A 16067-nucleotide genomic window follows, 5' to 3' on the forward strand; every position below is an offset into this window, starting at 1 on the left:
TGAGAGCAACTTTTGCCAAAAGCACCAAAAATTGGTTCACTGACTGGGATTACTGTGCTTGATTGGCCTCTCCATTCTTCCTCCATACTCTGGGTCCTTGGTTTCCAAATGAGTTTCCAATATCTTTGCATGCTTAGATGCAAGGGGGGTTTCATGAGCTGTACGCCATAATCATCACAATTATGACAAATCACGGCTTGAACTATCTTGCTTTGCATGTAATGAATCTCATCTCATATATTAGTTTCACCTTTTAATTGCATTACTGAAATAAATGCACTTTTGCACAATATTCTAATTTTTTGAGTTTCACCTGTAAGTGCTTTCCAAGATAATCCCCCCCTCCAGTAGCTTAGAAAGCAAAAAGAAGCCAAAAAGATAGCTTCTTGTGATAAGAACTTACATGTTATTTGATATTAAATGATCACAGAAACTAAAAAAGGTACTAGAACCTAGCTGTAAAATCAAATAAAATATATTCAAGATATCATTAAGTTTGCCTAAGTCTGTTTTGGATGACATGAATAACAATTACCTCTGACTGGGAATCAGTAAACAGATCTTCCTCAACATTAGCTGAATTCTGGTTCCATGAAGCCAATTTGATAGCACTCTGATGAGTGCTCTGGACATCCTGTTTAGAATTAAGGACTTGCTCTTCCTTGTTACATTGTATCTTTGGAAAAAAGAAGAACCAGTTATAACATTCTACTAATCTGCTGGATACAAAAGACTGACAAAATAGAGTAGACTCTAATTATAGTTAAAAGCTGAGTGTAATCCTCACATACCAAGGCAGATACAAACACAGTATGTTTTTTAAGGAGGCTGAAATGTTCAGTAAATACTGCAAATTGGTTGGAGTGTAAAGGGGAAAGTTTTTTTTTTTTTTTAGACATTTTATTAAGATTTATAGGCCGCCCTTTTCCCTGAGGGGACTCAGGGCGGCTTACAATCACAGGGAAGGGGGTGCAATATCAGAAGACAAACAATGTGCGAACAAAAGAAAATAATAAAACACAACTTTCATTCAACAGTCAACACTCGGGCGGGTAAATTGGGAACCTATCCCCAGGCCTGATGGGAGAGCCAGGTCTTGAGGGCTGCGCGGAAGGTCTGGATGGTGGTGAGGGTACGGATCTCGACGGGGAGGTCGTTCCACAGGGTCGGAGCTGCAACAGAAAAGGCTCTCCTCCGTGTAGTCGCCAGTCGACATTGACTGGCGGATGGGATTCGGAGGAGGCCCAGTCTGTGCGATCTAATCGGTCGGAGGGAGGTAATCGGCAGAAGGCGGTCTCTCAAGTTATATAATTTTCTAAGCAGTTTTTATTCTTTGTTTTGTTCTTTTCCTCTTTTTAATATTTATAAGCAACAATAAATAATATCTATCAATTATCCAGCTCAAGATAAAAATCCTTATTATATTACATAATAATTCAATGCATTTTGCAATAATCTATTAATGCCACTGCCAATGCTTTAATGTTTGTCCATACAAAATGGATAGGAAACACTTTTCATTTATTTCAACTTTCATAATGTGACATATTGAGTATTTAAGTAAAGATTCTTATGCAAAAGAAAAAGTTTAATTATTTTCTATTGTCCCGATAATAGTTACAGAACCAATGGATTAAACCTACAAAAAAAGAGAATTACTAGATATCAAGAGGATTATGTTATGCGTCATGTTAAGTGTTGAATTTCCCCCCCCCCGCCCCCATAAGTCTTCACCAGAGGCTAGAAAGTCATCTTCCAGCTCTATCTCATAGCTCCGCCTTCACCTCACAGCTTGTGGAGAGCTTTGTTGCTCGGCCTGTGCCAAGATGGTTTGTGATGTTATTGCCAAAATGGCCACCCAGAGAAGTGATGAGTATGCTCTCTCTCTCCCTTTCTCTCTCTCTCTTGCCCGCACACGCACATACACACAAATCAGGTGAATGTATTCCTTTCTGAAACTATGGGCTGGATGATCTGGGTGGCAAGTCATATCTGGCCAATGGACTGTAGGTTTGCCAACCCTGACGCCAATGGATCCTGCACTGAGCAGGAGATTGGACTAGATTAATGTATTTTCTCACTATAAAATTTTATGATTCTAAGTTTGTATTCTATATTACAATCTTAGCTTCGGTATTAATGTGAATGTTTCCAACATTACCATTAAAACAAATTCATTGATGGATGATCTGCAATATTTTTAGTATTAGTTTGTTTGGTATAATCAATGGATGATATACTTGATAATTACCCAGGATAAAGAATCTGTATATGAAGCATTCTGCTTTATATTTCAACAGGACTCAAAAATGGATCCTGAATAAATGGCTTCACTGAATCCTCCCAAAATATTAAAGTAAATTACACTAACAGATCAAGTTAAAGTTAGTTGTTATTAACATTAATATACATAACAGTGCATCAACTGGAAGAAAAGATCTGAAAACTAAAATTGCAGTTACTCTTATTTCTATATTCATATCTTGCACTTGTTTTAAATTGGACAATAACACATACATCTTTTCATACAATATGATTAAAAGTCATATAATCACAAAAGTGATAATCATATATCACTAAGCAATAAATAAAGCAGAAGGAGACTCAGTATTTTTTGCTGTAACTAAAGGCCAGAAATTAAGCAGTTCAACAATAGAGATTTAGAGATTTAGAGATTTATTAATATTTGTAGGCCGCCCTTTTCCCTGAGGGGACTCAGGGCGGCTCACATAAAATAGGGGAAGGGGAGATACAGACATTAAGATAAGACATATAATAAAATAATAAACAACATACATTCATCATTCGGGAGGGGAATTATCCTTGTCCCCAGGCCTGACGGGCGAGCCAGTTCTTCAAGGCTGTGCGGAAGGCCTGGACGGTGGCGAGGGTGCGAATCTCTACGGGGAGCTCGTTCCAAAGGGTCGGGGCTACTACTGAGAAGGCCCTCCTCCTTGTAGTTGCCAGCCGACACTGGCTGGCCGATGGTATACGGAGGAGGCCTAATCTATGTGATCTTATTGGTCGCAGGGATGTAATTGGCAGAAGGCGGTCTCTCAAGTATCCAGATCCACTGCCATGTAGGGCTTTATGGGTGACTAATAGCACCTTGAAGCGCATCCGGAGATCGACAGGTAGCCAGCGCAGCTCGCGGAGGATAGGTGTTATGCGGGTGAACCGAGGTGCACCCACAATCACTCGCGCGGCCGCATTCTGTACTAGCTGAAGTCGCCGGATGCTCTTCAAGGGCAGCCCCATGTAGAGCACGTTGCAGTATTCCAGCCTAGAGGTCACAAGGGCCCGGGTGACTGTTGTGAGAGCCTCCCGATTCAGGTAGGGTCGCAACTGGCGCACCAGGCGAACCTGGGCGAATGCCCCCCTGGTCACAGCCATTAAATGGTGGTCAAACGATAGCTGTGAGTCCAGGAGGACTCCCAAGTTGCGAACCCTCTCTGAGGGGTGTAGAATTTGACCCCCCAGCCTGAGTGATGGAATATTGGTCGAATCTCTGGGAGGGAAACACAACAGCCACTCGGTCTTTTCTGGGTTGAGCACGAGCTTGTTAACCCTCATCCAGTCCATAACAGCTTCGAGGCCGCGGTTCATCACGTCTGCCGCTTCATTGAGTTGGCACGGGGCGGACAGATACAGTTGAGTATCGTCCGCATATTGATGGTATCTAATCCCGTGCCTGCGAATGATCTCACCCAGCGGTTTCATGTAGATGTTGAATAGAATATTTATTTATAACAGCTTCATATGAATTGTAATCTGTGCACTCAGATTGAGTTTGAACTGGCTCAGAATCTTGTTTCAAAATTGAGAGAGATGACAGACATATATTGTAATGGACAGACATATATTGTAATAACAAAACAACCCACACTTCTCACTCAAGACACAAATGACAAAGCTTAAATTATTCTGCTTCACACATATTAGATGATGTCTGGCATAGGTTCTATTACTGGGAAAAGTTGAAGGAAAGAAAGGGAATGGCCAGCAATGAAGTAAATTGGACTAAGTTACAATGACAGTAGGTGCAATGTTGAAACTCCTGAAAACCAGGTTAGGGACAGATCACTATGGAGAAAATCTATCTGTGGTTGTTAGGGGTCAAAAAAACCCAAACACTTGATGGCAGATTATCAATAAGTGCAAAACATACCCTTTTATCTAAAAAGTTGGTAGTCAAAGGCAATAAGGAATTCTATGTAGGCAGTAAATGGTCTCATTTGGTTTCTGGGTTGACAATGGAAAGGAACTTTCCTTTCTCTGCCAACATACTTGTCTCACACAGGCTTTATGTACATGTTTGAATAAGCAGACTAAGTGTAAAAATTGTTTCTTTCCTAATATTTCATTTTCCTTATGTAGCTAAAACACAGTCACTATTCAATACTATACCCAACTGCTAACTCAGCATTTTTCTTGCTGAGAGCGCAGAAGGCAAAGTTAGAGTTCCTTCTCCTACCAATAGGTGATACTGTTGTTCTGAAATCATGTTTTACAATTCATCCAAAGAATTCAAAATGTTTTATCCATATGTCATCATCATTGTCAACATAACCTCATTTTGATCCTTTATGGATAGCCTGATGATATTTTGGCTGTTGATTTTAACAAATATCAATATATTAAAAAATAAAAAGTTTAGGATGCATTTTAGCTCCATCAGTTCTATGCATCATGGATGCCTTAAACTTGCTCTATGGGATAAGTAATAAGATCTATGAAGTATAAGAAACTAGAGGTCTGACAAGGTTTGTTTAAACTGGTAAATGTTTTGTAATCTTGGGAAGTGATGTTCTGAGTTCTTTCAGAACAGGCTATATACTCCTGTTCATGTATGTGCTCATGTATATGTGTGGGAGAGAATGCAGATCGTCATGATAATAGCCACTTAGCTCATCTTTCTTTTGCATCAGCTTAATGCATCAGCTTAATGCATTAGCTTTATACTAATCACTATACATAATATAGTAATTTTCCAGTACATGCATGGTGTTATGCTTAACTTAATATGCAATGCCATATTAATTGTGCTTTCATAATTACTTGTTCACTTCCAGAATCAGTATACAATGCTGTTTTTTATTCTTAAAGCCCTTACTAGCTTTGCACATCCTTCTCCCATAAGCCCCCCACGCCCAAAATATTATTTAATATTAAGGTTTTAGGCAGAAGAAAGTGGCCCTTCATATGTTAATAAGATTATTGAGGTCATAGTAACTAATAGAGATCTTCTCAGTGATGGTACCAAATTTGTAACCTAATCCCAATACTGCTTTCTTGCCAGATCAAATCCACTAAGTTTTCCCAAGTTTTGAATTAGTTTTTAAGATACCTGATGCTCATTTTAAACTCCCCTTTTTTAGCTAGGAAGTCTATGAACATCACCAGTTTTATTATTGTATGCCTTTTAATTAATATGTAGTTGCAAAAGTTAGACACATTTATTAAGCTGTCTCAAAAATGAATGTGACATAGAAAGATACTAATTCCAATATAAAAATCAGGGCACAAGGATATGAAAGGGCACCTGGGGACCCAGGTGGATAAGGAGATATTTCTGGCTCTATATACATTTTTGACTTATGCACAAAGAGATATAAATAAAAATATAGATAAAAAGATTACTAATTTATTGAACATACTGACATCCACTTATGAATATTTTACAATGAAAAATGGATTGTTTATATAAAAATATTTTTTTTTTTAAATGAATACTTTACAGTGCACAAAGACCAAAGCAGCTCTGGTTCTTTCCTTTTGGTCTTCCACTAGCAACTGAGCAATATTAGGTAAATAAGGTAAAGGTAAAGGTTCCCCTTCCCGACTCTAGGGGGCGGTGCTCATCTCCGTTTCAAAGCCGAAGAGCCAGCGCTGTCTGAAGACTTCTCCGTGGTCATGTGGCTGGTATGATTAAATTCCAAAGGCGCACAGAACGCTATTACCTTCCCACCAATGGTGGTGCCTATTTTTTTACTCACATTTTTACATGCTTTCAAACTGCTAGGTTGGCGAATCTGGGACAAGTAACAGGTACTCACTCCATTACACAGTGCTAGAGATTCAAACCGCCGATCTTTCTGATCAATAAGCTCAGCGTCTTAGCCCCTAAACCACCGCATCCCCATTATGTAAATAGTACTGCATAAATAACACATCTGAATTTCAACTGATTACCATATTTTTCGGAGTATAAGACGCACTGGAGTATAAGACGCACCCAGGTTTTGAAGAGGCACTTTTTTAAAAAAAGTAGGTAGGTAGAGGGATAGAGAGCAATAGCAATAGCAGTTAGACTTATATACCGCTTCATAGGGCTTTCAGCCCTCTCTAAGCGGTTTACAGAGTCAGCATATTGTCCCCAACAATCCGGGTCCTCATTTTACCCACCTCGGAAGGATGGAAGGCTGAGTCAACCCTGAGCCGGTGAGATTTGAACAACTGAACTGCTGAACTGCAGTCAGCTGAAGTAGCCTGCAGTGCTGCATTTAACCACTGCGCCACCTCGGGGAGGGAGGGAAAGAGACAGAAATACGGTAGGTAGGTAGGTAGGTAGAAGGAAGGCGGGAGGGAGAGAGAGAGAGAGAGAGAGAGAGAGAGAAATACAGTAGGTAGGTAGGAAGAGAGTGTGTAGGTAGGTAGGTAGGTAGAGGGATAGAGAGAGAGAAATAGAGAGATAGAGAGAAATACAGTAGATAGGTTGGTAGGTAGATAAAGGGATAAAGAGAGAAAGAGAGAGAGAGAGAAATACAGTAGGTAGGTAGGTAGAGAGAGTGTAGATAGGTAGATAGGTAGGTAAGTAGAAGGAGAGAGAGAGAGATAGAGAGAGATAGAAATACAGTAGATAGGTAGAGAGAGAGAGAGAGAGAGAGAGTAGGTAGGTTGGTAGGCAATGTTCCCTCTAATTTTTTTTCAGTGTGAGCAGAAAAGTATAGTGTTTGAGCGGCACATTTTCATGCCTGAGCACCTGAATTTTTTTCACAGATGTCACCTAAGACAACAATGAAATCAGTATTATTTGAAACACAAAGTTATGTTTATTCAAGGTACCTGCTTAATTGAAAGTGTTATATAATATCAGTATCACTTAACAACGGTCCTGCTTAGCAACCAAAATGTTGGCTCAGGAACTCTGGCATTGAAGTGCACAAGTCTTAAAGCTGTCAGGTTACAAGATCCTTGTATCTCTAACCCTTTAGGAAAAAAAACCCCAGAGGTGTTCAAACTTGACAGCTTTAAGACTTGTGTGCTCTATTGTCTTTTGCTCCACTTTTTCATTCTCTATTTTTAGTTGTTGCTCTAAGCTTAAAGTAGAACCCAAAGAAGAAGCAATTGTGATTTCACATGATGCAGTTCCCGTGTTAGTTGGGTAACCTCAAGCTTCATTCCTTCCAATTCTCTGCTATGACTTTGCTCTTTGTGGGATAGCTCTTCTTTCAGCTGGGCAAATTTGCAGGTCAACATTTTTTTTTGTAATAAATCATGGAGCATATTAATACCAATCTCTCTGTAACATAATTTCCTCCTGTTACCTTCCTAAGGAATTCCATACTGTAGCAGTGTTTCAGAAACCCATTGCCTTATGTTACAGTTAAAACAGTCCTGTCTGAAGTTGGAGTATTAATCAGGAATCCTTGTATTCAACCAAATAACATCTAATTGATGATTTCCTGTATTTTCTTTGAAACCAGCCAACAACAATGTACAAATATGATCAAGTAAGGCTGCTTTTAGAAAATCGTTTGAATTGCTAAAGATCTGCAGGTTAGGGTACAAATTCCACAAAACAAGAACAACCTCCTAAAGCCATTCATAATAAACACCAGCATCTCTTACAAAGTTGGAATGATGGGTCTAATCATCAAGTAGAAACGTGTCAACCCTAAAAGTCCCAATATAGATCAAACAAAGGATGGCATCTTAAGATAATACTCTCAACTCCTCCAGATTTTATACATTATTCCTAGAGGACCATCATCCATCTTGGATGGGGATAAATATTTGATATGGGCTGTAAGAGAATGTAAGACACGATGCTTAGATTGCCACATTCAACTTTAAATGGACAACTTCAGTTCAATTTACATGAAACAGTCACTTCAGCAAGCCACTCTGCTGGAACATGAACAAGCTTAAGCACTACTGGCATTTCATTGTATAGAGTTATGTTCAGTTTTTCCTTTCAATCAAGGCTGGATGACTTTCTCTGCAATTCCTTGCACTCAACTACTCTTCTGGCATTTTGGAAATTATAATAATAATGATACGAGACATAAGGGAAGCTCTTGTCATTTTTTTAGGAATATTCTGCAATAAGACCTTAGACAGCCCAAAATATAAACAGATATTAGTCTGTACTTTCTATAGCTATCTAACTTTACTTACATAACCTGAAATGGATACTGGGCTTTTTTCCATAAATAATTTACTTTTAAAATGGAAAGGTCATCTTTCAGGCATGAAGATTACAATAATGGAAGCAATGAGTATTGCTCATTGCAATAACTAGAATAACTGCTGCCATCTCCTCCTCCTCCAACAGCACCACCACATTTGCTGCCCAGTGCTGCGGCTGAGGTGAAGCTGCCAAAGCTCCCGCTGGCGCCCCTGCCCGTGACAGCTGCGGCTCCCCCTCTGCTCGGAGCACCTGAGCTGGGCACCGCGTTACCCCTGCCCCCTCCTCCTCCTCCGTGCTTTTGAGGAGCCATCAGGCCTTTCTTTCCTGCTCCTGCCCCTCCGCCGCCTTCCTTGAGGCTCCCGTGGCCTCAAGACTCCTCAAAAGCACGGCAGGGGCACCAGCGGGAGCTTTGGCGGCTTCACCTCAGCCACAACACCGGGCAGCAAATCTGGCGGTGCTGTTAGAGGAGGAGGAGGCAGCAGCAGTTAGTCCGGTGGTGGCGCGGGCTTTGGAGCTTCACAACTACCGTCAGTCGCCCCGTGCTCATCAAAACAAGTCCAGGGCCAGTTGGCCAGTTCTAGCTTCCTGCAAAGGACCTCCTCCCCAGTTTCCAGAGCCTGTGGCAGTAGAAATCACTGCGCAGGAGTTGAAAAGTCCTGCGCGGTGTTTTCTTGCCATGTGCGCGGCTGCGCAGCCGCACACCTTAGAGGGAACAGTGTTGGTAGGTAGAGGGATAGAGAGAGAAAAATAGAGAGAGAGAAATACAGTAGATAGGTAGGGGGGAGAGAGAGAGTAGGTAGGTATATAAGTAGATAGAGGGAGAGAGAGAGAGAGAAATACAGTAGGTAAGTAGGGAGAGAGAGAGAGAGAGAGAGAGTAGATAGGTAGGTAGTTGGTAGGTAGATAGATAAAGGAATATATATATAGAGAGAGAGAAATATGGGAGAGAGATATAAATACAGTAGATAGGTAAGGAGAGAGAGAGAGAGTAGGTAGGTAGGTAGATGTTTCCAGGTGTATTTATCCATGTGCTGGAGAAGGAAATCGCTGACAACCTGTAGCACCTAAAACTCATCAACTACTCTAAACAGCTTTCCGAAAGGGGAAAAAAAAGATTTTGCTCTGCAAACCTCCCCAAAACGGCCCGTTTTTCGTGAAAACGGGTCAGTTTTTGTTCAAACAAAAGGCATGAAAAGCCATGGGGGGGGGGGCTGCAGAGTGCTCCTGGGGGGTGGGCAAAAACAACCCATTTTTTGCAAAAACGGGCCTTTTTTGTCAAACGAAATGCATGCATTGCCTTATGGAGGCTTATAGAGTGCTGCTTATTAGCAAAAATTAAGTGTTACTAGTTTATGAATGGGAAAAAAAACTTACTGTTTTTACTCTACTATGCTAATCACATGAAGTGGCTTTTTAATACATCTTTGTAACTTTGCCAATTATTTTCTTCACATAGAGATAACTGCATATTATGTTTGCTGACTTTCAGACAACAGACACAAGAGTGCACATTATAATCAATAGTCATTTGATACAGGGCATCAAATTACCAAGTCTTAATTGTATTATTGCTCCTTGCTAATTAGTCCTTGGGTATTTTAAAATTTGTTGGCTATCTAATTTCACATGCTCTTGGGAGCAGCAAACTGAGATGCAAACCTAGCATTAATAGAAGCAGTTTGTTACAGTTGCTTTTTTATTTTTTAAAAAAAAGTGTGTCAAAAAGTGTGGATATTTTTAATTTAAAAATCCCCAGCAATGCTGAGATACAATATGTCTCTCTCTGGGCAAATTTTGGCCAGCTACTCTGGAAAAGAGCAATTTTTTTTTACTTAATTAAGCTGACAATAATATTACCAGAAGGACTTATGTAACTTAGCTTCAATAAAATCACTACATAACCAATTCTGATTGATTACATAGCAGTATGAGGTCATTATATTAGTTACCCAATAGCAAATACAATATATGCAACTATAGAAAACATCAAGAGGGAAGGTAGAAATTAAATGAAATAATAAACTGGGAAAAAGTACCGTATTTATCGGCGTATAACACGCAGTTTTAAAACTAAAATTGCAAGCTTAAACCCTGCCTGCGTGTTATACGCCGATACGCCGGGTCCCAAACTGCCTGCTCCAGCTGATTCACCGGCGCCCATGAAAGGAAGTTTTCTTCCCTACTGAAACAGAAGCCACAGCAGGAGAGCGAGGCTGCTGCCGGCCGTTTCACCTTGCGCAGCGAATTTGACTGGGTCCCGGGGCTTCTGCCGGGCGGCAGAAGCCCGGGAAGGCGAAAGGAAGTTTTCTTCCCTACTGAAACGGACGCTCTCCATGGATACTTTGACCTTCCTACAGTTGCTTTTCTGAGCAACTGGGAGACAGAAGGGACGCAATCTCCTTTCATTCTCCCTCTGCCTTATTCACTCGTTCGGGCAGCAGAGAACGGAAGAAAATTGCATAGCCAAGGACAAAGGAGCCTGCAGCCTCCTTCATTCAAATGTTCAGGCAGCGGGGATGGGGGGGGGGGCTTTCTCGCATGCCTTCTTTCTCTGAAGCGCTGCAAACCTTGGGATTGTGTAGCAGCCAAAGATCGCCTGGTTAAAAAGGAGGAAGAGGAGGCTCCACTAGTCCGGAGCCCATCCGCGGTGGCAGGGATCCCCCACACACATACACACACACACAAGGAGGGAGGAGAGACAGAGAGAGAGACAGACACACACAGAGAATGACAAGAGAGACAGAGAGAGGGAGGGGGGGAGATAGAGGTAAAGAGCCACACAGAGAGTGAGAGACAAACAGATACAGGGAGAGGGAGGGGGAGAGGGAGGGAGTGTTTATGCACAGAAGGAAGATTTAAAACTTCGGAGTGAATCCGGGAAGAGGGAAGAGATGGAGGACTGACTTTTCACTCCGATTTCTGAGCCCCCAGCTGTTAGTGACGGAGAAGGACGAAGGAAGAGATTGCATTTTTGTTAGGCTGAAAGAGCTGTGGCGTTTTAAAGAAGTCCCGTTCTTTTTATTTAAGCACGAAAGGAAAAATCTCCAAAAAGCCCGGGGCTTGCAAAGCATCACGGTCTCAGAGAATGCAAATGAAGGTGCTTATCTCCCTGCCCGGCTCGGAGTCATGCTGAGTCCTATTCAGAGGGCGGAGGGACGCTGTGCTTTTTTTTTTTTGTTTGTTTATGTTCTCACAACCATGCAAAGGTGGGTTTTGTGCTACAAGGATCTTTCTTTCTTTCTTTCCCTGTCTGCGGTTCCTTGCAGTTGCTTCGGTTTAAAGCACCGTTTCTCATTCCTTGCAAAACTGGGGCAGGACTGCCTCTCCTTGCAGCAGGCTCGGTTGCAAAATGTTTCCCTGATTTGGTTTATAAGTTCGCAGCAAGGCAATCCAACAAATAGGAAAGTTTTAATAAGATTTTCTGACTTTATTTGGTCTCTGCTGCCACCCCCAACCCCAACCCCTCCCAAGGAGAGAGTGGGAAGGAGAGGAAGGAAGGAGGGAGGGGGAAGGAAAAGAAGGGAGGGGGGAGAAGATGGAAGGAGAAAAGATGGAAAGAAGGAGGAAGATGGAAGAAGAAAGGAAGAAAAAGAAGAAGGGAGGGAGAAAAGAGGGAAGGAAGTGGGAAGAAAAGGGGAAGAGAGGGAAAGAGCAGAAAGACGAGGAGGATGAAGTTGATAGGCAAGAGGAAGGAGGAAGGAAGGAAGAAAGAAAAAGGGAGGGAGAGAGGAAAGAAGAAAAGATGGAACTAGAAAGGAAAGAAGGGAGGGAGGAAAGAGGAAGACAGGGAAAGAGCAGAAAGACAAAGGTGAAGGTAGATAGGCAGAAGGAAGGAAGAAATAGGAAGGAGGGAAGGTGAAAGGATGGAAGGAGGAAGGAACAGAAGCGAAGAGGAAGAGAGAAATGGAAAGAGCAGAAAGACAGAAAAGATAGATAGGTAAAAGAAAGGAAGTTGAAAGAATGGAAGGAGGAAGGAAGAGAAAAGGAGGAAGGGAGTGAGTGAGGAAAGAAGAGAGGATGGAAGGAGAAAGGAAGGAAGAGAAGAAAGTTTGCCTTTTAAGAGGAGTTAATGTTATAATTCATGTTCTAATGTTATAAATTTTAATCCAACATTAAGTTCCGAGCTTCCAAGTCATTTATTTTTAATGAAAAAAAATTTTACTCAAATTTTTGTGTTAAAATGGGGGGTGCGTGTTATACGCCGGTGCGTGTTATACGCCGATAAATACGGTACATCAAACTATTTAAAAGACTGGTTAACTTTATCCCCCATTCAAAAATAATATAGACAAAACATCGCATAGCTTTAATAAATGAATATTTCACAACATTTGGGGAATGTGACACTAACCAGTCAAAGCAATGGTTATTTTAAAAACTGTCAAATACATGGTGGCATCTTTCTTTACTCTTTAGTTCATAAAATATCTCTGTGGACCCTGAAGGTTTTTTCTTTCTTTCTAGGACCCTTTCTTTCTAATTTGGGGTATGGTAAAACGAAGCTGTTAGTTTCGAAGACTAACTGCTTAGCTATGAAAAGTTTTATTAAATGGTGTACTTCAAGGCTACTACTGTGAATGTGAAGTAAGGCTCAATGCTCTTAATAGCTCTATGGCAGTATATCACTGCAGCTAGTAAACATGTTTTCTCCCCATACATAAAAATAATAATTTCTGCCCATGACAGAATTCTGCCCTAAGGTTCTGACCTAACAATACAAAGATGCAAAAATGCAGTACAGCCAATTATGTTTTGAGGAATGCTATGTAGTTTTGATATAGGAGTTCTTATCTAAGCCAGGTAAATATGAGAGATTAAATATTTAAATACCTTGTCAAGATCTCTCAAACTACAGGTGTCCCTTGACTTACAACCATCCGTTCATCTAGTGACTGTTCAAAATTACAACAGCACTGAAAAAAGTGACTTTACATTCAGTTTTGAACTTATGACAGTCATAGTATCCACATAGTCCTATGATTAAAAATTGGATGCTTGGCAACTAACATGTATTTAAAACAGTTGCAGAGTCCTGGGATCATATGATCACCATCTGCGACCTTCCCAGTTGGCTTCCAACAAGCAATGGTGGAAGTCAGATTTGCTTAATGACCATGTGATTCACTTAACAACTGCAATGGAAGTTCTGGTCCTAATTGTGGTTGTTTGTTGAGGGACTGCCTGTATTATACATTGTTATTATTATTCACAACTCATTCACTTGTGCTTCAGTACTCTATCCTTATATTGAAATAGTTTACTCCAGAAAAAGAAAAAAAAAAGGAGACAGAATTAAAAACAAAAGGAAGTAGTCCCATCCATCACTCCTCCCTCATATGTTGCCTCCTACAGAACACAGCCATTAGCAGAAAAGGGTCTTCTTCCATAGCTTATAAGCAGAACTTCATTTAGATCAGTGTGTCTCAACCTTCCTAATGCCGCAACCCTTTAATATAGTTCCTCATGTTGTGGTGACGCCGAACCATAAAATTGTTTTATGTTTTCTGCATTTTTTCAAAAATATGTGTTTTCCGATGGTTTTAGGTGACCCCTATGAAAGAGTTGTTCGACCCCCAAAGGGGTCCCGACCCACAGGTTGAGAACCACTGTTTTAAAGTGATGTTGACATCACTGGACCTTTGTCACCTAGTCAGCTGGAGGGCCCTGCCTGCTCCCCTAAGGCCTCCCTGCATTCCTCTGCCATGCTCAGGGCACCCACGGGGCCTGGAAGCTAGCTGGAACTGGGATGGGCACGCGCTGGCCAAAGGTGGCTCAAATGGCGCTTGCAGACTCTTCAGGAGGGAAAGGCCGCCTGTTGGTCGGATTCCTTCCTCCCACCGCCCTCGGATTCCCGAGACTTAGCTTCTTCTTCTCTGGAAGGGAGAGACTAGCTGGCTCCCCGGACTAGTCTCCAGCCTCTCTGCGGCGTTCTGCAGTCGCTGAGGGTTGGCTGTATCTCCATTAGGGCTGCCTGGGCTCTCCGCTCTTCCTGCTGCTTTCACAAGCGAGGCTTCGAAGAACTCCGCTCTCCTCACGAGCCGCACGTCCTCCTCTTCTCTGCCTCGCTCCGGAGTGATTCAAAATGGCGGCGGGTGCGCGCGCAGCCGCCTCCCGCTCTTTTTTGCCTCACAGCCCGAAAAGCTCGCAAAGGTTTCAACTGTCGCCGCTGTTGCCGGGCAGAGTTGAGAGTCGAGTTGGCCAGCAGCTAAGAAGCCTGCAGGCTCCCAGAACGTCAGCTGGGGGGTTTAAAACCCCTGGGCTCAGGTGGGGATGGTCTCCCACCGCCCCTGCCACTCGCCAGCAGCCGCTGGGCGAGGGATCACAGACCCCTGGAGCGCTTGCGACCAGCTGCTGCAGAGGAAGCCTGGGTGCCCTCTTAAAGCGACACAAACCTCCAGGAATCAAACCTGACAGTTCTTATAATAGATAGACAATTCTGTAATTAAGAAGTCAAACGTGGTCCAATGTGGGAAACTTTCCAGCCTATCTGACCTTAGACTGGAGCACTCCCAAAACAGTCCCAACAGGCGGATTGAGTTTTTAAACTGAGCATGAAGAGGCAAAGGGAGGCGTGGTCAACAGAAAAACATCACTCAGTCCAAGGGCAGTTAGGCTGTGTTAACCCACTATTGGACTCTCCGAGCAGTGCACTGGAGAAATATGTGTTTTCCTATGGTTTTAGGCGACCCCTATGAAAGAGTTGTTCGACCCCCAAAGGGGTCCCGACCCACAGGTTGAGAACCACTGATTTAGCTCATCATTCTGCCTTGAAACAGCAAAATAAGCCCAATTCAAAGTAAGTTTCAGTACAGTTCATCAAGAGCCAGTTGTCAGTTGTTTATTCCTTTAAATTATTTTGATAGACTGCAACCCAGTAAAGGCTTTGCATATATGGAGACGTTAAAAAGCTTACCATGGACCTACTCTTATCTTGAAACAATGAGTACGTTTTATGTTCTTCTGATTCTGTTGTGGGGTTATTCTGATTGTCCACCGGAAGGACTGTATCTGGCTGATCTCTCATTCCAGAATTCTTGAAGATGTCTGTCTGCAGAGTATCACAGAAACTGTTATTTTTTTAAAAATCTAAACATTGAAGAACATCACTGAACAAAGGAACACTAGGAAGGAAGGTGGGATACAGATAGTCCTCACTTAATGACCAGTCACTTAACAAATGTTGAAAGTTATGATGCCCCCCCCAAAAGCTACTGCTTACAACACATCTTTTAATGTTTCACTCCTGCATCAACCCCTCCTCCACAGTCATGTGACCATATTTTGGCCACTTGGTGATAGGCTTGCATTTTACACTGGTTGCAGAGAGATTTGCAATGTTTTTGCTGGTTTCTGGCAAAAAGCATCCATTCAGAAAAGTGGATTTGCTTAAGAACCATATGATTCATTTAACAGCCACAGTGAGTCTTTTTGCAACTGTTGTTAAAATGGTCTTAAAACCCAGGCAGGTCACAATGACTCACTTAACCACAATAAATATGACCAAAATTCCAGGCTCAATTGTGGTGGTTAAGTGAGGACTATCTGTATATAAAACATCCTTGTACTGGACAGCTAGTTCCATGTTATGTGTTTGGACTAAAACATCTGTATTTGATCTGGGCATAGACTATAATTACAAATATTCCAAGCAGAG

General features: G+C 41.9%; 1 protein-coding gene across 4 annotated transcripts in view; it reads right to left on the bottom strand.

Annotated features, from left to right (window-relative positions):
- WRN (WRN RecQ like helicase) overlaps positions 1–16067 on the bottom strand; it is a 73023-nt gene that overhangs the window by 1566 nt on the left and 55390 nt on the right. For all 4 annotated transcript variants that reach the window (XM_032214087.1, XM_032214088.1, XM_032214084.1 and 1 more), the window contains exons 31-32: positions 15327–15461; positions 536–676 (exon numbers count right to left, since the gene is read on the bottom strand). In XM_032214087.1, the coding sequence (XP_032069978.1) occupies positions 536–676; positions 15327–15461 (276 nt within the window). The remainder of the gene's footprint in view (positions 1–535; positions 677–15326; positions 15462–16067) is intronic.

Source organism: Thamnophis elegans, chromosome 3 (genome assembly GCF_009769535.1).
Source record: "Thamnophis elegans isolate rThaEle1 chromosome 3, rThaEle1.pri, whole genome shotgun sequence".
Taxonomy (NCBI): domain Eukaryota; kingdom Metazoa; phylum Chordata; class Lepidosauria; order Squamata; family Colubridae; genus Thamnophis; species Thamnophis elegans.